Genomic DNA, 21,164 nt, shown 5'->3' on the forward strand with positions numbered 1-21,164 from the left:
GCATAAATAAAGCAAAAGTAGCTTAATTCCTGCCATAATGGAATATCCTGCAATACAGGAGCAGAATGCTGCATCTGGAAAAATAACTCTTAATATGAAGATTTCAGAGGATCCCTACAATCAATTAAATCTAATCCATCAATTTAATAAAGATCCAGGATCTTTCACAGCAACTTTAAAGTGTTTTGTCTATTTTGCTGTCCCAGCTACTGGGGCAGCAGAAATTACACTTTGCATTGCTCCTTAGGCTTCTTTAGGTGGCATAAATTCAGCTCACAAAGCATTTCTGTGGTATTTTCGGGATCCCCAGGATGAAGGAGGAATTGACAATCTGGCTCCACGTCCTCAGAAGGCTAATTTATTATTTTATGATATTATATTATATAAAAGAATGCTATACTAAACTATACTAAAGAATACAGAAAGGATACAGACAGAAGGTTACCAAGAATGACAATAAAATCTCGTGACTGCTTCGAGTCCTGACACAGCTGGACAGTGATTGGTAATTAAGTTAAAACAATTCACATGAAACCAATCAAACAACCACCTGCGGGATGAACAATCTCCAACCACATTCTAAAGCAGCAAAACACAGGAGAAGAAAATGAGATAATGTTTTCATTTTTCTCTGAGCCTTCTCAGCTTCCCAGGAGAAGAAATTCTGGCGAAGGGATTTTTCAGAAAATAAGACAGTGACACATTTCTAGTGTAAATTATGCAGATTTAGGACAGATGGAGGTGCAAGGGCAGTGAACACTGACTAAAAGGGGTTTTTCTACTCACAGTGCCACCAGGGCTTTCTCGTGGCCCCCCGCACGCCACAGAATGTCAGCGAGAGCCAGGGAGAGGCACTTGGTCCTGTGAGCTTCTGAGGGCTGGAGACAACTGCAGGCCAGGAAATAAAGGAGAGAGAAAGCAGCAAAATGTGAGGGAAAACAGATTCAGGGCAGGTTTGACCTTAAAAGAACAAAAGCATCTTTAGAGAGAGTTTTATAACGATTAATAACAAGGCTCCGGTCAGACAATCATTATTTAGGTACTTCAGTTCTTCTACAGCTGAGAAGGACACAACCTGGATGGCCAAAAATGCTGTGAGCTGGAGAGGCAGCTGGTATTGCCACTGAGGAGATATTCCAGGGGTAAAGGTGGAGCTGAACCCCACTTTTCTCTGGGAATGAGGGACCATGAGAGCACCCACGGCACACCCTGTGCTGAGACTGCTCAGCACCTGCACGGGGAGAGGACACTGATGTCACCACGGGCTTTTTGGAACCATTCTCTGAGGAGAAACCTCATTTCAGGCATTTAAGAAGGTGCTTTGGACATTGAAGATCATCAGACCCAGTGAAGGGAGCTGTAAGGAGAAAAAATTCTCTTTGGATTGCTGCAGAACAAACTGGGCACACTGGGTGGGTTTCTTCTCAAGTCAGAAGGAAAACGCATTCATGGACATTTAAGAACATTAATCCCCCAAAGTCCAGTGTTAACAGCTCTGTGCTGCTTTTTGGGGGATCTCTATGAGTTTATATTGCTCCTGATGAGGGTTATGAATAATTGCAAACTTGCCATGTCTCTGTGTTGTGTGACACTGCTCCTGTCACACAGGTGAATTTAAGTGATGAAATTCACAGTCTTCACTTCCAGGAGATCATTACTTAAGGTGGTGTCTGATTTATAAGGAATGATTAAAATAAAACTGGTTTTGTCATTAAAAGCAATGGATGAAAATCAGGAGAAGAGTAAATAAGGTATGATCAACAACAGGAACTGGTTAAGCACAGATCTGTTATCACACCCTGACCTTCTAAAAGTAAGAGTTCCTCTTCCACAGAACACATTTTTAATTGCTTGGACAAAAAAGCAGATAAATGCTTCAAGGAACAAAAATATATTGGCAAATAATGGACAAGAGAAGCTATTTCATCTTTAAATCTGTAATAAAGCTTTCAATATTCTCCAACAGGATTGTTTTATGTTTTAAACATGATTTTTAGTTTCTGAAGCCATTCATGCTTAATTTCTTTCTGAATTTTTTCCTTCTTAACCCTTTTAAACAAATCTACACCATAATGTTTTTAACCACTACTAAACTTTCTCCAAAGTACAATCTGCAATAAATGCTGCTTAGATTTTTTTAAAATAAGGTGTGCCCCAAAATCAGGACCTAAAGCATTTTAGGATCAGGAGACTGAAAGTCCCAAAGTGGCAGATTTGAGAATAAATCCAATATCCATGAGACTGAAGAAGTGGCCAAAAATCCCATGCCCTTGGGAAGAACATAACTGGAGTTTTCTCTAGTGGCTCCAAGAATGGCAGCCTTTGAAATTCAGATTTTATCAGTTTTAGAGTGTTACCAGCATGGGAGATGAGGACAAAACCTGTTCCCACTGTTTGAGTAAAAGATCTAATAATTCAAAAGACTAAACAAGAAACACCAAACATCAAAAAAATTAAACAGACTTTCAAGTTCAATGTCTGCCTTGAAAATAATGTTAATTTAGAGAATGTTTCCCTCTCTGAAGGATGTGAGATATGGGAAATAATTGGTGAGAGTTTTCAAGTGCAAAAAAATAATTATAATCACAACTTTCTCTTATCTCTGCCTGTGTTCTAATACAGACACCCAGAAATTCATGGGAATCACAAGTAATTTCTGTGTCTGAGAGAAGCAGCAGAGGAAGAAGGAGACATGATAATTATTTTTTGGATGTTGAAGAAGCCTGAAATCAAACACTTCCTGTTAAGTGGTTGATAATTTGAAAATCCAGGTTAGAGTTAGAAAGGAATATTTATCCTCCCATTTGAAGCTCTGAGGTTTCCCTTTCCTTCTGCTTGCTGAAAGTTTCAGCCCATAGCAAAAACAGCGTAAGAAAAGTATGTTTATCTCATGAATAAAACCCAAAAAATTTTAAAACCATGTGGATAATAAGAGGGGGAAAGCAGGAGAGGCAAATTCTGCCAAATAAACAGAATTTGTTGGAGAAGGCACGAGTTGGGACACTCAGTTTAAAGAACTCGGCCTCCATCCACTTATTTGGGTGCCACATAATTTTATTTCATGTATGATCTCTGAACCATGCTGCAAGAGGGAAATTATCATCTCTGTTTTCACTAAGGATGACCTGACACACAAAGGGACCAAGGAGCAGCTGATCAAAGGATGTCCTCAGAGCTGAAAGAAATTCTTGCTTTTCACAGCCAGAAATAATTCTTCTGTGGAGATTCCTGGTCATAAAACCTAAGTATGCGCTGAGTTTCCTGCAAGAAAGTTTCTGATGTTTTTCTTTTTTGTAGACAGGAACCTTGAAAAATCTGAATTAGAATCTTGAAGTTTTTCAGGATAATTTTTGTCTATTCCCATCCTGGATGCTGAAAACAAATAATGATGCTCTACAGGGACCTGTTTCTTTCAAAAATTGATGAAAAACAGCCTAAATAATGAATTTACATTAAGGGTAAACCAGACAGCACTAATGAATATCAACACAGACCACAGCATTTTCCTACACAGTTCCAAGCAGAAAAATGGGTATTTAAGGCCAAAATTTAATACAAGAGGAACATTTTTATATTGTAAGGTAATGAAGGATCTCAGCATGAAAGCTTCTCTTCAGACTAAATCCAACTCAGACTAATGGAGGTCACAAATAAAAGAAGCTGGTGGCAGCATAAACCAGTAAAATAATTTTCCCTCTTAAACATTTTGTTCCTTTAAGGCACAGGGAGGCTTTGTGGAATTTGTCTTTTGTAAAGGACTGAAAGTCTTATTGAAAACAAGAGGCAAATACATGAAAACTGGTAATAAGAGTAATTTTTGAGGCATTATTTCCCAGAATTTAATTCAGTAACTCAATTCCCTTTAGCAACGTGACAAGCACATCATTATTATAGCAGTCCAAGTAATTTCCCTGTCAGCAGCAACACCTAACAAAATTCCTCTAAAGCAAGTAGAAAATACACAGAATATAAATTCAAATTCCATTAAGGAGTTTAAACAGGAATAATCAAAAGCAGTTACAAGAAAAAAAAATCATTATAACTTTAATTTTTCAACCCTGTTGAAGTTCTTCGTGTCGAACACTGGATGAACTTCATAGTCTTTCAAACCTTGATTACTTTTTTGCTTGAAATCCAATTTCCATGAGGACCTCGAGGCTAAATAATTTTCATTGGCCTCAATTCAACCTGTTTGGTTTTTGTAGAGGTTCTTGGGTTAATCACAAGCAATTACACAAATAAGACACCAACTTGTACATTCCTACAGTTCCACTGGAAGCAAACACAACTAAATCAGATGCTGCTTTCTTTCTCTCTCTCTCTCCCTGAAACAAAAATAAGTTCAGTAAGTTCAAACTCAAAAGGCTCCTGGGTGGCTGCAGCAGAGAAATAAAATTAATAATAAAAAATTATTATTATATATATGTATAAAAGTATTATATATTATACATTTATTATATATTATATATTTATTATATAATATATATTATTACACATAATATATTATATATATACATTTTATATACATATATGTGTGTGTGTATATATATATGTATGTATGCATGTATATGTGTGTGTATATATATATATATACATATAATATATGTAATTTATTTTTTTTTTTACTTCTGCAAGCAAAATTCCTGAAGTTTCAGTGCCTTACCGGGTGTCTTTGTTCCTGTTGGTGTCTGCAAAAATCAGCTGCTGCAGGACACAGGCTTGGACAGCAGCCAGAACCCCACATGGGCCACCCTGGGGGAAAATGGGACATTCCATGAGCAAAAAACTGCTGGATGCTGGGGAAAAAACCATCCTGGGAGCTCCCACCCAGCCCAAAGCCATCCTTTCATCCCTCTCTCTCCAGTCAGGACTTTACAGTGCTCTCTGTGGCTCTGGGGTCTTGTGCAAGACAAGGAAAATCAGAGTTTTGAAGTGTTTTTGTGGTTCCTGACTATTTTTCATGAAAAGACCAAGACATCTATAATGGCAAAAGAAATGTGGGGTTTTATTGGAATCTGGGATATATGAAATAAAAACCTCCTGATCCCCACTGAGCTGCAGTTTGATTTTCAGAGAGGAATCAAATCTAAGTGTTTTCCAAGGATTTAAAACAAGCCTTGTTCTTGTACCACCCCTCAGCAACCTCGAGTTCCCACCTGCATCACTACACAAAATTTCAGGTTTCAGTAAAGCCCTCTGCACCTCAGATCCTCCCTCTCTCCCTCTCACTGGGGAAGAGAAAGAAAACCAAGAAAGTTCGAATCTTTTAAATTATCAGTTTCAGAGGAAATAAATCACAATACCAAGAAATGCCGTATTAACTTTAAATTTTATGGATTTATAGCTGGTTTTGGGCTACATGCAGGACACAAGGCTGACATCACAGACACCACAATGCCACCCATCAAACTCCTCTCAAACCCTGCAGAAGAAAGAGAGAAAGGGGGAAGAAGGGAAAGGGCAGCCAGCCCTGCTGTTTTCACACAGCAATCTGATTAAAAGATCAGTTTAATTCTCTGATTGTCCTAAGTGCAGCACCCAGAGAAGGTAACCTGCATGTAAATGCAGTATGGAAATTAGAATAGTTTAAATATTGACACCTTCTCATATCTCATTTGTATGATACATACTCTGCCTCTCTAGGTATATTTAAATAACTGATGAGTGAATAATCTGAAATATATCAAGGAAAACAGCAAGGTTTGTGTCAGTCTATCAGGGAGAGCCTCCCGGTCAAAAAAGAAATTATTCATTCTAAATATCTTCTTACAGCACCACAAAAGCTTAACATAAGAAAGAACTGAACAGTTGTTCAGCTGAATTGAATTTTGAAAGTGAAAAGGAAATATATTAACATGCTGAAACAGGCACAATCTAAGCAAAACACCATTCCTGCACCGAATTCATGGTGGGGAATTTAATGGCCAATGAGTTGCTGGAAGTGATGAGATATCCTTTCTGCAGGCTGGAAACACCAAAGTAACATTTACTGCGGGCCAGTGACCACCACTGCCACAGCTCATTTTGGAGCATAAATGAAGATTTAATATCTTCTTTTTTCTGGTAGGCTTTGTGAGATAAAGCAGCTTTCTTCTGAGATCACCAGCCTAATGAAATGTTTAACTAGACGAGGTAAGTTAATTAAACATCTTAATGACATGTTTATTACCCATTGTCCTTGCCTCAAAGCCTCTCTTCCTCTCATTTCTGTAAAATGGTTTATTGTGTTTGTGTTCCCCTCAGATGAAGGAAGGAATGATGAATCTCACTCCATCTTATCAGAAGGCTAATTTATTATTTTATAATACTATATTATATTAAAGAATACTATACTATACTAAAGAATACATAAAGGATACAGACAGAAGGCTAAAAAGATAATAATGGAAACTCCTGACTCTCTCCAGAGTCCTGACACAGCTTGGCCCTGATTGGCCAATGAGTGAAAACAACTCACAGCAGAATCCAATGGAACAATCACCTGTGGGTAAACAATCTCCAAACACATTCCACATGAGCCAAACACAGGAGCAGCAAATAAGAATTTGCAAATGAGCACAACACAGGAGAAGCAAATGAGATAATTACTGTTTTCCTTTTTCTCTGAGGCTCCTCAGCTTCCCAGGAGAAAAATCCTGGGCGATGGGATTTTTTCAGACCATGTGAATGCCACAATGTCCTAATTCTCTCAGGCCAGATAAAGATTCTCTGCATCAGCACAGAGGCTTTAATGAGTGTTTTGGAAAGAGGAGCCTGCAAGTATTTACTGATCCCTGCTCCTGAGGGGAGAGACCTTGTGTGCACATCTCAGGAGCAGATGCACAGCCCCAGGGCTGGCACAAAGGCTTCACAAAGCTGGGGAGGATCCATTCCTCCAAGGGATCTGGTGGATTTTTGTGGAAGAGGTTTTGCAGCAGCTTCTGTGAGCCAGGGAGAAGTTGGATGGGAGGATCCATGTTCACCACTGAAAGAGTTTCCTGCCAGGGTCACTGACATGGAAACCAGGAAAGAGACAAGGATAAATAAGAGAACCCTGCAATGAGCACTTGGTTTGTCTCTTCTGACCAATGAGTAAAGTGTTAACTTATGAGTTTTTTGGAGAATGTATAAGGAGCACACATGCAATAATAAAAAGGGTTTGAAGCCTTCTGAAAATGAAGGGTTGTTTTGTATTGTCTCCATCTCAGCCATGACCATCTCATCTAGGACAGATTTTGGGGGCAGCTCCACGACCCTGTGGCACAAGGGTGGTCCCTGGGCTAAGCCTAATGAGGAACACAGAGCTGAGAGGGGTGAAGCACTGTCTGGGAGCCTGGTGCTCAGGCAGGGCTGAAAGGGAGAGCTCAGAGGAGTCACTGGATCAGAGAGCACCAAAAATCTCTCTGGATTGCTGTAGTGGTTTTGGTTCACCGATTTGAGATTTCCTGGCCAATGCACCAATGAGTGTGGTAGGTTCAGTGCTGGCCAAGCACTCACTTTAATGTGCTAGAATGTGCTTATATCCTGCTGTGAGGTAGCATTAGGAGAAAGGCAAAGCAGGCTCAAAACTTTAAAAGAGTATAAAGAAAAATTTATGAACAGCAACTAAGAGTAATAAGAATCAAAACAAAACTTTAGGACACTTCTCCTCTACCTACAACTTCTTCTTTCCTACTGACAGTGTAAAGAGACAAAACTTAAATTTTTCAGTCAGTTTGCCACCTCCAGAATAGTCTTTCTTTAGTTCACTTAGGGAGAGGAGTCTTTCTTGTTAATGCTCTGCGATGCAAAACAAGCACAACTGGGCACGTGCTGGCCCCAAATCATGGCTGGGTGGTTTTACCAGCTGTGGTCACCATGGGGACCAGCTGGACATTCCAGATGTGTCCCTATGCTGGACATTCCAGATGTGTCCCTGTGCTGGACATTCCAGATGTGTCCACCTGCTGGACATTCCAGATGCGTCCCCCTGCTGGATGTTGCTGCCAGGGAATTGATGAAAACCTCCTTGCAGGGATCTTGTGGCTGCAGGAGAGGGGAGCCCACCAGCAGTGCCAGTGTCCCAGGGTGCCTGCAAGGTGTTTGTCCCTTTTATTTCAGGAATGAGCCTCATCACCTGACCCCAGTATCTTCAGGAAGCAAAAAATCTCCATGTGATTTTCCAGGTAACTCTTGCTACATCTCATTTTGAGTCAGATCAAGCTGCATCTTTAATTTGTTTGGCCCCACATATCATTTTTCTCTTACACTCCAGCCTTGACTTATGCTCTTTTACCACCACTAGCTTTCAGCTGCAGTGGCTCCTCCTCCCTGTGAATAATTCCCCATCACACACACAAACATTTGCACACTTTTTGCAGCTTTTTCACATTTTCCTCCACCCATCTCAAGTCTCCCATCATGACTTGACAAGGTGACAGCATCCACTGGCAGCCAGAGTTTAAAGAAAGAGAAAAGTCTTTAGAAAACTAATTTTTTTTCACTGCTGAAACACAAAGCCTTTGTCAAGTCAGTGTAAAAAGCAAAGATCAGTGTTAGGAAGGAATTTATAGTACCTTTTTCTGCACAATGCCATATTTTAGCTGAGGGATATTGCTAAATGTAAAACTCTGGATTTTCCATTCTTCACTGAAGCAACAAAGACTGGAGCCAAACAGAAGATTTTTTAATTCCTATAAAAGAAAGAAAAAAATTTTCTCATTTTAAAAACAAGCCCAAAACACTGTAATTTGTAGAACAGAAAGGAGGAGTGTGGAAGGGTAATGATTAACTGTTCAACCATCCTCTCCTGTTTTATCCATACTGTAAATAGCAACGCCCCAACGAAAAGGAGCAATATTTTCCTTTTCCTGCCATATTCCTTCCACTCATAACGCTGGGAGCTGCTCAGCACTGGAAAATATTTATGTGTAATGTCTGGGGCACAGTTTCCCATGAAAGCATCCCAGTACATTGCCTGAAATTCAACAGCTGGAAGAGCAACCAATGGTGACATGAGAGAGAAAAGGACCCTGTACAAGATAAATGTCAATTAAATGGTTGATTTCTGTATTTCAGGTGGCACAAATCCAGAGCTTGGCCCTGAACAACTGCAGACCAGGGCCAGCAATAGCCACAATGAATAAGTTGCATTCATGCTAAAGCAGAGCTCAGGAAATAAAAAAAATTACTCAGGGCTGGTAGAGTTACTCGTTACTCCAAGCTCATTGATCTAGAAATTAAATTGGAAGTCACCCTCGTTTTTTGGTCTGGGTTTTTTTTTTCCTCTGTCTGAATGGGAAGGAAAAGTATTTAATAATTTCATTTCTGCTCAAAATAGGGGAGATAAGAAAGGCAGAAACAGTGAGAGGGGAATAATAAACCACTGTCAGTGAAAGGACTGGAGAATAACCACATGAATAACTGACATGGGGCATTGAAGAAATAATACAAGCTTAATTAATTAAAGCTACTATCTGTGCTTCAAATGGGCTGATTGCATGAGGGTATTTTTCTGAATTTAGGCATCCCTAAATTACTCTGTCACCTGGACAAGGAATAGACTCAGGATTACAGCCCATGTTCAAAAGTGCAACTCAGAGCAACTCACTGCAACTTCAGCTAAGGAAACACAAACAACCTCACAAACCTTTTTATATTTACCATAATTACTCTTACTTTTGCAAGAGAAATATCAATTGCCTTTGATACTATTTGAAGCATATAGAGTGTTGAAAGATCTGGGGACTTATTGACTTCTCCAGTTGTCTCTTCATCCTCAACATCAACTGAAAGGAAAAAAAAAATCAAGTGTTGGATGAAAAGAATTGTTTTCCCCAGCACACTCAGTGCTAGGGGCTCATCAACATGAAAATCAACTTTTATTGTCTTTATAAAAAGAAAAATAGTTTTAGCCAGAATAGGCAGATAAAAAATCGTGAGCCAGCCATTGTCTGATTATTTCCTAATCATTTCTTTGTCTATTTAGAAGTTTATAGCAAATTAAATTGCTCTAAATCAATTAAGAGTTACAAAAGAAGCCACTCCTATGTGTTTATTTGGCCACAGCTGCTCTGAACAATACAAAAGATGGCAAAAGCCAAACTGAAACTTGACATAACTTACCCAATTCCAGGGCTTCTTTAATCTGGTCTTCTTTACAGCCAGTGGATGTTGGAGACCTCCTACATGAAAATTAATCAAGAAATTAATGACAAAATGTTCATTTTAAATGAGAAAAGGTGTTTGAATAAACAATAAGAAATAGGGTGCATTCTCACACAAGGAGATAGATAACTTATACATGTGTGTGTGCATATATATATATAAAATATATAAATATATCTAACTTTATTATATACATATATAAATACAAATATATCCATCTTTATATATATATAATACATCTATATTTTATTTTCTGTAAAAACAAATATATGGTCTAAGAAATAAAAGGTCTTAGAGAAAAGCCTTTTTCAGTGGAAGAAAGCTGCACTCCAGGAGTTTATCAGGAAAAGCAGCCAGCACAGAGCAATACCCTGTGCTTGATTTGGGATTTCAGTCCTGTTCCAGCATCAATCTCATTTCATCTGTGTGATATGACATAAAATGAAATTTAAATCATAAATTTTAGATCATAAAATGAAATTTAAATCCCTGACAGGGATCAGGGTGAGATTCAAATTAGTCTTTAAACTACTAGAGATATCCAAATAATAAAAGTGGGAATAGGTCTTAAGCTGGCTCCTTTACAAGGGTATATTTTTAATCCATTAAGAGGGATCAGTTGTTCAACTCCTCTTGTGATTTATTGTATATTACACAATTAATAGCTTAAAATTCTTATGAATAACTGCTAAAAGGACTAAGTATTTAAACTTGGCTGTGAAGTCAGAGCTGAAATAAAACATTTGGTTTTTGGAAATGAAATGGGTTTTATTCTTCCTGTTGAAATCACACCAAAACGAATTCAGAATCAAGGAAAACTTTTGAATAACCATTTCTAAAAATGGCAAAAATTGACCCTTTTTTTCCTTTTTTTCCCAAAAAAGCAATACTGTATCACTGGCTTTTGTTTTGGAAAAAAAGGAATTGCACTGACAATCCTTTCAAAAATAGAATGGAATAGTTTCCTCAGCAACATTCTTTGTAGGCACGATATTACAGCAACAACTGCTGTCATGTCACATACTTTCCATGAGCTTAATTTCCTTTACAGAGAATGAAATAATAAAACCAGAATACAGACATATCACACTCAGGATTTGCCCAGTTTAAAGGCATTTTGGCAGCTTTCTCACAGATAGTATTTGATACTATAAGAACAAAAACACTTCTCTTTTTTAGCTATAAATAAGTTAAAGGACGGAGGCAATGAAACGTGGGTGGCCCCGATTCAGGCCAGACAGAATGGAAATGAATCACCCACATTCTAGGAATTTCAGGTAAAAATAAATGGGAGGCCCAGCAGGTCAATAAAAATACGAGGACTGAGAGCAAATTTGTGTAGTGGCAAGAGCAGCCCTGAGCTCCCACCGAGCATTACTGTATTTTTATGTGATACAGAATTAAATAGAGTTGATTGTGGTATATTTTACACCACAGCCAGATCTCCCCTTGGTGTTTCCTGACATGAATTTCAGCTGAGATTCCCTTCCCATAACTGCTTGCTACTACTTTCCTCTCTCCTGCTCAAGGAAAGGGTCTTAATGACAATAAATTCAGCAATGAAATACTTTTCAGCCAAGTCATGTCACTCAGGCATAACCAAAAGCCAGATTTTTGTTTTGCCAGAGATTGCAAACTATTCTGTCTTATTTTCTAGTGCTTCTTCCCAGTCAATCAATTTCTATCTAATTTTGCAAGAGTTTTTTAGCACCTTCCAAGGCCAGGTTGGACAGGGCTTGCAGCAAGCTGGTCTAGTGGGAAGAGGACGGTCTTTAAGGTAGGAAGATCTTTAAGGTCCTTTCCAACAAAACCATTCTGTGATTCTGTGATTCTCTGATTCTCTGATTTTGTGATTCTGTGATTCTGCGATTCTCTGAGATTCTGTGATTCAGTGATTTTGCGATTATGTGATTCTCTGATTCTCTGATTCTGTGATTCTGTGATTTTGTGATTCTGTGATTTTGCGATTCTGTAATTTTGCAATTCTGTGATTCTGCAATTCTGTGATTTTGTTATTCTGTGATTTTGTGATTCTCTGATTCTGTGATTTTGTGATTCTATAATTCTCTGATTCTGTGATTCTGCGATTTTGTGATTCTGTGATTTTGTGATTCTGTGATTTTGCAATTCTGTGATTCCGCAATTCTGTGATTTTGTTATTCTGTGATTTTTCAATTCTGTGATTCTGTAATTCTGTGATTCTGCAATTCTGTGATTTTGTTATTCTGTCATTTTGCGATTCTGTGATTTTGTAATTCTCTGATTCTGTGATTCTGCGATTCTGTGATTCTGTGATTTTGTGATTCTGTAATTCTCTAATTCTGTGATTCTCTGATTTTGTGGTTCTGCGATTCTGTGATTTTGTGATTCTGCAATTCTGTGATTTTGTGATTCTGCGATTCTGCGATTCTGACAATGCAGCACTACAGTTTCCATTTATAAATGAAAATCCAGCCCCCCATGGTACAATTCACATGTAGCTCTCCTGGCACCAGTTTTTGTAGTGTTAATTCTCTCTGGAAAGTCTAAAAGATGTTGGTTCTACACCCATTCCTGGAAGAACCAAGCCTGGGATGCAAAGTGCTCGGAATTCTCAAGGCTGAGCATTCCCATCAAGCTGAGGAAAGCACTGACATCCAAGATTAATGCTGCGTGTTTTCTGCTTAAGTAGGGTATTTTTGCAGGTGGAGGTTCCCCTCCTTGAGGGGAACTTGTGTTTCTCAAAACAGCCAGGACATTTATTGCAATTTCCATTTCAGCACAGGGCTGCTGTTCCAGGAAGATTTATTGTAGGTGTAAAACCAATTGGTTGGAACACTTAGGGAAGGGGGAAGTCATCCATCATGGCAGGAAAATGGGACAGGAAGAAAATATGTTTCATTCTAAACATACTATACAGAACTTTCTCTAAATATTTGAACATTCCTCTCTGGCCTCCAAGCATTGTAGGAAAATGGATTTACAGAGAAGAGTGAACTCGCAGAGAGGGAGCTCCTTGGCACAATAATGGATGTACATTCCACCATTTCCTATTTACACCAACACTCACAAGAGGTTAAATAAACAAAGAGGCCTAAAAACTAAACACTGGTGGCTTTAAGGTGGTGGTAAAACCCATTTTCATTGCCAGATTACAACAGCCTTTCTACTGGACGTAGAATAGGCAGACATATCTGATATTCTTGGAATAGTGAGTAAAATGTGCAGACTAGATAATTAAAAAATAACTTCTATTGTTGTTTGCAAAAGGGTAAAAAAGGCCATTCTGTGTGGTGCAGCTTGTCACTGCTTTGGGACACAATTATAAAATCAGAATTATTAAAAGAAATTGTAAAGTTGCAAACAACGTGATCACAATCAATGCCAGGCAATATTCTTCTACAGGAAAAAGGTCCTGTCATGAGAATTTAATATAAATTCTATCATGTTGGCAAGGCTGATTGACAAAGGTAACAGAGGCTCATGCACCTAATTTCCTCTAATTTCCTTTTCAATGAAGACCTGCATCTGATTTGATTTGAACATTTGCAATATGAAAAATTGACTGGTGAATAGATGACAGATAGATTTGTGAACACTGACAGACACAAAGCAGGTAAATGAGAAACTTGGCATTGAAAGGGTAATTTCTAATAGAAGTGGCCACACTGATAGAAATAGATTCCCTCACACATGAATCTGCATTTGTCCTGCTGAATTTTACTAGATGTGACAATGTGAAATCTTTGTACAGAAAGTTTGTATATAAAAAAATAATTACTACAATCACAGTTTGAGTTACAAGGTGGTTTGAAGTGCCTGAGAAGCTGAGCTCCCCTGAACACAAAGCTCATCCATAGGCTATGAATAAATATTTATCTCCAGCTACAAAATCAGAATTATAATAAAAATGGAGCTGCTTTGTTCCTACTGTTCTCCACCAGAGATTATGGAGTGTGAAATTCCCACTGGAATTTCCAAGGAGCTCAGTGTGAACTCACCATTACGTTCAGCAGCTCTAAACTGCTGTCAGCAAAATTAACAAGAATCAGTAATTTTTTTTAAAAAAGGAGATAAAATTCCCCTAAATAAAAATGCACAGCACCCACAAGACACTACATAAAGCACAGAAAATGGTTCCCAGGTTTTGGCACTCAACCAATTCACATCACTGGAGATGAATCCAAACCTCTGCTCTGTTCACCATCCATAAAGTGCCCACCCTGTCTGCTTTGGGCCTTCAACTCTTAGGCCATTTAATTTTTAATGATGCAGAATATTTGTGGTCCTCCATTTCCTGTCAGAAACCTCAGATTTTTAACAGTCCAAACCATTGTAACATTATAAATTACCTTCCTGAAAACTAATTCCAACTGTTAAACTGGGAGCTTACACAGAGGATGGGGTATTCTCTTATCTTATTATAAAATAAGGTGAATTCAAAAAACAGGTTACTGGTGAGCCCACAGAGATTTTACCTCCTGGTAAAGTAATCTTAGGGGTAAAAAGGGGTAAAAAAACTTCCTTGTGCTACCTGCACACAAATGATTTTTTTTAAGGAGCAAATAATTCCACAGAGTCATGGAATAATTTGAATTGGAACACACCTCCATGATCCTCTAACGCAAATTCTCAACTGACTGACTGCATTTCAGGCAATAGGCTGGACCTCTCCAGATTTACCTCCTTTCCAAAAATAAAGAAATGATACAGCAGCCATTTGTCATTTCCAGTAATTGCAAAGTGCCTCTTCCTATGGAGTGCTGGAAAAATACTAAAAGGGCAAATGGCAGCCCCACAGATGTTACACCGTGGGTTTTGCTGCCATAAATCCATTGGCACCACACAAAAGACACAATAGTTTATAAATTTATTTTAGGCCCTTTTTTCCGGTCCAAGCATTATGTTATAAAAGGCGTTACACAACTCCGGGCTCTTGAAGGTTTTCACTCCTGATTTGGCAACCACAACCTCTCTGTTCATCCACGGGTGAGTTAAATCCATATTCCCCATGGATGAGCCAGTTCTGTGTGACAGACATTCCTGTGCTGCCAGTTGGATGAGTCAAATCCAGGCTGAGCCCTGGAGCAAGGGATCAGAGCCCCTCCAGGAGGGTTTGGTTCCTCTCTCCAGGAAGGTGTGGCTGCACTGTTCTCACCATATTTCCTGCCTCCAAATCCACTCCAAAGCACTGGAGATGATGCAAAGTGGGGCTGAAGGACAATGCAGAGACCCCAGATAAAGGTGGAAGGAAATGTGCCACACTAATTTACTCCTGGGCTGTTCTCACCGTGTTTCCTGCCTCCAAACCCACCCCAGAGCACTGGAGATGATGCAAAGTGGGGCTGAAGAACAATACAAGAGACCCCAGACAAAGGTAGAAGGTACTGTGACATCATAATTTACTCCTGGGCTGCTCCACTACTGTTCTCATTGTTTCCTGCCTCCAAAACCCACTCCAAAGCACTGGAGATGATGCAAAGTATGGCTAAAGGATAACACACAGACCCCAAACAAAGGTGGAAGGAAATGCACCAACGTAATTTACTCCTGGGCTGCTCCAGCAGTGTTCTCACCACGTTTTCTGCCTCTAAAACCATTCCAAAGCACTGGAGATGATGTAAAGTGTGGCTGAAGGACAATGCAGAGACCCCAGACAAAGGCAAAAGGAAATGTGCCAATGTAATTTACTCCTAGGCTGCTCGAGCACTGCTCTCACCATATTTCCTGCCTCCAAATCCACTCCAAACTACTGAAGATGAGGCAAAGTTGGGCTGAAGGACAATGCAGAGACCCCAGATAAAGGTGGAAGGAAATGTGCCACACTAATTTACTCCTGGGCTGTTCTCACTGTGTTTCCTGCCTCCAAAACCACTCAAAACACTGGAGATGATGCAAAGTGGGGCTGAAGACCCCAGACAAAGGTGGAAGGAAATGTGACACCCTAATTTACTCCTGTGTGGCATTCACATTCTCTGAAAAAATCCCTTCACCCAGGATTTTTCTCCTGGGAAGCTGAGGAGCCTCAGAGAAAAGGAAAACAATTCCTATCCCATTTGCTTCTCCTGTGTTATGCTCACATGTGGAATGTGTTTGGAGATTGTTTACCCACAGGTGATTGTTCCATTGGATTCTGCTGTGAGTTGTTTTCACTCTTTGGCCAATCAGGGCCAAGGTGTGTCAGGACGCTGGAACAAGAGTCACAAGTTTTCATTATCATCTTTTTAGCATTCTGTAAGTATCCTTCCTGTATTCTTTAGTATAGTTTAGTATAGTATTCTTTAATATAATATAGTATCATAAAGTAATAAATTGGCCTTCTGAGAACATGGAGTCAGATTCATCATTCCTGCCATCGTTGAAGCATTCCCAGCAAACACAATACTCCTGGGCTGCTCCAGCACTGTTCTCACCGTGTTTCCTGCCTCCAAAACCATTCCAAAGCACTGGAGATGATGCAAAGTATGGCTAAAGGATAACACAGAGACCCCAAACAAAGGTGGAAGGAAATGCACCAACGTAATTTACTCCTGGGCTGCTCCAGCCAGACTATGACTCAACTCCAGTTTCTAGAAACGCCACCCCAGCCTATTGCATCCTCTGCCTCTGATAGTAGGAAAAACTGAATTGATTCCTCAGGCATTGCTCACACATACACTGAGAATCCTGGAATAACCTGGGGCTTTCAGGCTGGTTTTAAATGAGATCACATCCAAAATGACCTGGCTGTGGGAGCTCATCCTCATTCCACAGAACTGGTTATCCAGGTGGTGAGGACTTTTAGGAACTGCTCAACAACTCCCAGGATCAAAATTTCATTAGTCACCAAATTGCCAGGTATTACTTTAGACAGTGCCAGCCCATCCCACACACCGATTTTGTGAGTAACACTGAAATATTGCAGCCCACCAGGCAAATAGAAAATATTCCTAGAAAACCTACTTTTACACCAAAATGCACAGTAGGAAAGACTGAAGGCAAGCAAATATGCTGGGTAAATAATATACATTATATAAACAATATACATAACTCTTCTGGAACTATTTTTCCTTTCAGTTGGAAATTCAATTTTATTTTTTAAAAATAGCATTAAAGCTGGAATGTTAATTAGTATTCTTTATGAAATGAGACATTCACATATTAACCTTCAACAGGCATTGAATTTTTCTGTTTCACTGAGTCAAGAAATTACCAGCGCAGTGCAGAAACCTCCTGGGTTGCTTTTGCTCTGCTTTTTTTGCTTACACTGACTGAGGGAACACCAAATCCTGCTCAGGACTTGCTCAGAAACTCATGGCCAATGTTCTCTGCCAATCTCCTAATGCAGATCAGCCCAGATTGTGGCTGGGGATGATGCAGGATAAAAAGATAGGAGAGGATATTTACAGTTTTAGGCACTCAACCATCCATAATTGACAGGTATTGGCTCAGTCCTCACATGGAAAATAAGCTTTTTTATTCCTGTTAATAACAAAGAGCATGAATATCAATCCTCTAAGAACCATAACACTTTCAAAATAATATTTTGAAAGCATTATGGTCCTTGTAATATTTATACAATAATATTTTGAAAGTGTCAGATATCTAAAAGAATAAAAAACCAAAACAGCTAAACAACCCTGAATATATTTTTAAAGGATTTAAGGAATTTGTTTAAAGATCTGTAATTTTTTTCCTCTAGGGATTTCGTATTTCTATAAATAAGTTTTCAGGGTCTTTTTTTGTGGAATACATGAAAGAGAAAAAGCAGAATTCTCACTAACACAATGGGTTCACCTGTACTGTGATTTTATAATGCTGAGGACCAGGCCAGGAGCAGAAGGTGGCAGTTCTTGCCGTTATCTGAGAGTCACAGAGTGACAATGCCAAAGACACCCCTAAATACGTGGGGGAGATATAAAACAAATCAGTAAAACCTAAGAAAAAACAACAGCAAAAATTCAGAGCAGTAAAGGTAAAAATATTTAGCAGACAGTACAAGCTTCAGACCAAAAATGCCTAAAGGAACATGAAAAATATTTAGAGTATTTTAACAGAGGTGAATATGTAGCAAGGAAAAGAAACAGCAGTCCAAAAATCAACTTCAGCTATGGATAACAGGGCAAAACACAGCAAATGGAAGGTTAATACAACAAAAAAAATTGCTTTTAATAAGAACTGCTAGAAAGTGAATGTATTACCAGGGGAGAGGTGTCACCTGAGTCACTTAAGACTGGAGCAGACAAAACCTGGAAAAAGTATTTCAGCAAATATAAATATACACAGCAGTGATTGATCTGCCTTAGAAAGAAATGACCCTAAAAGTTCTTTTCCACCCATAATTTCTAAGACTCTATGAAATATGAGTGATGTTCCACTTGGTGTCTGTGGCAATTCCCCAACCCAACCCTATCCGTGCCAGAACACAGGGCAGTGCCAGAAAAAGGCTTCTTACCAAACAAGGAGGGATATTTTGGGAATGGGAAGCACTGAACAGTGCCCAGCTGTGGTGAACTCAGCAGAGAGGCCCTGGCAGGAGGAGAAACCCTGGCTCTGAGCTCGCTGACACTTCCCTGGAGCCACAATGCACGGGAGAGGCTCAGCTTTGGGTTGGAATTGATGCCTTGAGAGGGCTGCCCTAGAACAGAGGCTGGACAGAGCTAAAGAATAAAGCAGGGATTTATTCAAAGGATCTCCTCCATGGATGCACCTTGGGCAGCACCAGAGCCCAGCCAGGGCTGCACCCAAGATGAACCAAAATGGCCCCAAAATGCACGAGCGCTCCCGGGGTCTCTCCCTGGGATCAGCTCTGCTCCATTTGCACCTTGCAGTTCATTGTCCCATTCCAGCTTTAGCCCAGGCAGTCCCACCCTGCTTGTTTTTCTCTCTCCAGCCCACGGGGTTTGTGCTCTGGGGCTGAGATTTGGCTCATTTGTCCTTGGTGCCCAGCTGGAGCAGGAATTGTTTTGTCTCCCTGCTCTGTGCACAGAGCTCACCATGCCCTGATATGGAGCTCAGACCCACACACTAAAGCAGCACAGAATCTGAAAATATAAAAGCTCAGAAAAGGCACCTGAATCCAACTTGCAGAGCCATAAAGCAGTGCCTGGAATCCCCCTCTGCCCTGGCAGAATGCTGCAGCAGAGCAGCAGCACAGCCAGGCTGCAGCCAGCACTGGTGGCCAGGCACAATCAGGTAATTGAATCCAGGGGATTGCTCACAATGGAAGGATGAGTGCAGAATCAATTATCCTCCCTGCTCCTGGAGCTGCACACATCCCTGCCTCTGGACAATGGGATTCACTGCTGCATCCCTCTGCTCACTAATGGCAAAAGGAAATTTTCATTTTGACGTCACAATACTCCCAGTTCTTTGCGCCTCTCTGATTCTGAGCCATTCCCGTGGAGTTCCTAGGAAATATCCTTAACTTCAGGTCCTTTTGTTCCCTTGGCCCAGTTTTACCCTTTTTTTCTGATTTCAGTGCTCTGATTTTAATTTCATGCTGTTTTTCCTGGAACTGGGGAAGTTGGTTGGCTTTATGTGAAAACCAGAATTTCAAGCATCACATGTTCTTCTTTGTAACTACCAGAAGAGAAATGGAGCTCTACAGACCAAACCTGCCCCTCTAACTCAGCAAAAGGTGGTTGCACCCCACTGCAGAACTGCCAGCTCAGATTTACTCATCCAAAAATTATTCAGCTGACAACTAGAGGGTTTCCACAGAACCACCCCACTTTGCACTGATAGACTTAATGGAAAATTAGGAAAACACTTCAGGGGCTGCAGGAGCAACAGCTGCAGCATGCCTCTGTAGTCACCACAAAAGAAGTGTTTCTCAACAGTTCTGAAGTGGGTTTTTCTTGCCTTTCCCCAATTTTGTTTGCTCAAGCTGTGAAATGGGGAAATCTTGACCTTCTAACCCCATGTAACCTTCCCAAAAAAGTCATTATTCATCGTGGCTTTATTTCTGGAAAAGCAATAGAAAGACTTTAATGCAAGGACAGTCATCAACTTCAACACCCATCTATTTCTTTACAATTTCTAAAGATCATGAATTCCATTCCCCTCATTCTTTATTCTGTCTGCTGAGGTTAATGATAAATATTCCCCTCCAGTAGGGGATTCAGCACCAAGGAGAATCACAGGATGATTTAGAGGTCATCTCAAGATATTAAAGGGAGCAGAGAACCTTTCCTTGCTGCCATTCCAGGCTCTACCCAGGATAAAAGACTCGGGAAAGTCTTCATTAATTTGCTCCCTGTGACCTGAGTTATGTTCCCTCAACATCATCTCTCCCAAGTCCTTACAAATGTTAAGAAACCACAGACACAGCAATTTTTAGGTGGAATCTTGAACTGGGTACTTTTAAATTTAGGTTTTTATTCCCTTCAAAATATCTTAAAAAAAAAAAAAAAGGTAGCGAATAATTCACGTTTTATTTGGCCTTGCACACAAATAAGAGGAGCAGAGACTAGACAAAAAAGGGGAATGCTCCTTTGAAGATGAACAATAAACAGCAGTATTAAAATAACCTGAAGAGGGTTTCAAATTCTCCACTGAGGTGGCACTGAGACATAAATGTCATTTTTAATTTGTTAAGTTAAATAAAACTGCTGAGAAGGAGCATGGAGGAATTACTGACATATTCCTGTATAAATGTGAGTGCACTGCTTGCACAACATCACCACATTAAAGCCTGGCTCCAAATAAGATGGAAACTCCCTTTTTTCCAAGGAATCACACGGAAAAGACAAGAGGCCATGGGTACAAATCACTCCTGGGGACATTCCAATTGGACCCAAGAGGAAAATTTTTCAAGAGAACAATCAGCCATTGGAACCATCCCCCAGGGAAAAGTTTTGAATTCCCAGACCCTGGGCACTTTTAAGATTTGGCACAAAGGGTGCTGGGTCACCTTGTCTAGACTGTGCCTTTGCCAAGGAAGGTTGGACCAGGTGATCCTTGAGGTCCCTTTCAACCTGGTGCTGTGGGATTCTGTGAATTGAGAAATTCAACTGGCTGCTGGCTGCTTACAGCTGAGGATAAATGAGGATTTGCTGCCACCTATATGTTGCTTTTCT

General features: G+C 39.9%; 1 protein-coding gene across 4 annotated transcripts in view; it reads right to left on the minus strand.

Moving 5' to 3' along the window:
• The window catches only part of MINDY4 (MINDY lysine 48 deubiquitinase 4), a 78,759-nt gene that overhangs the window by 45,381 nt on the left and 12,214 nt on the right, over positions 1 to 21,164 (minus strand). For 3 of the 4 annotated variants that reach the window (XM_058026588.1, XM_058026596.1, XM_058026576.1), the window contains exons 6-10: positions 10,084 to 10,142; positions 9,622 to 9,746; positions 8,535 to 8,651; positions 4,664 to 4,752; positions 787 to 888 (exon numbers count right to left, since the gene is read on the minus strand). In XM_058026588.1, coding sequence (XP_057882571.1) covers positions 787 to 888; positions 4,664 to 4,752; positions 8,535 to 8,651; positions 9,622 to 9,746; positions 10,084 to 10,142 — 492 coding nt within the window. The remainder of the gene's footprint in view (positions 1 to 786; positions 889 to 4,663; positions 4,753 to 8,534; positions 8,652 to 9,621; positions 9,747 to 10,083; positions 10,143 to 21,164) is intronic. The other variant, XM_058026583.1, reaches the window with a different exon arrangement.

Source organism: Melospiza georgiana, chromosome 1, assembly GCF_028018845.1.
Source record: "Melospiza georgiana isolate bMelGeo1 chromosome 1, bMelGeo1.pri, whole genome shotgun sequence".
Lineage (NCBI taxonomy): Eukaryota > Metazoa > Chordata > Aves > Passeriformes > Passerellidae > Melospiza > Melospiza georgiana.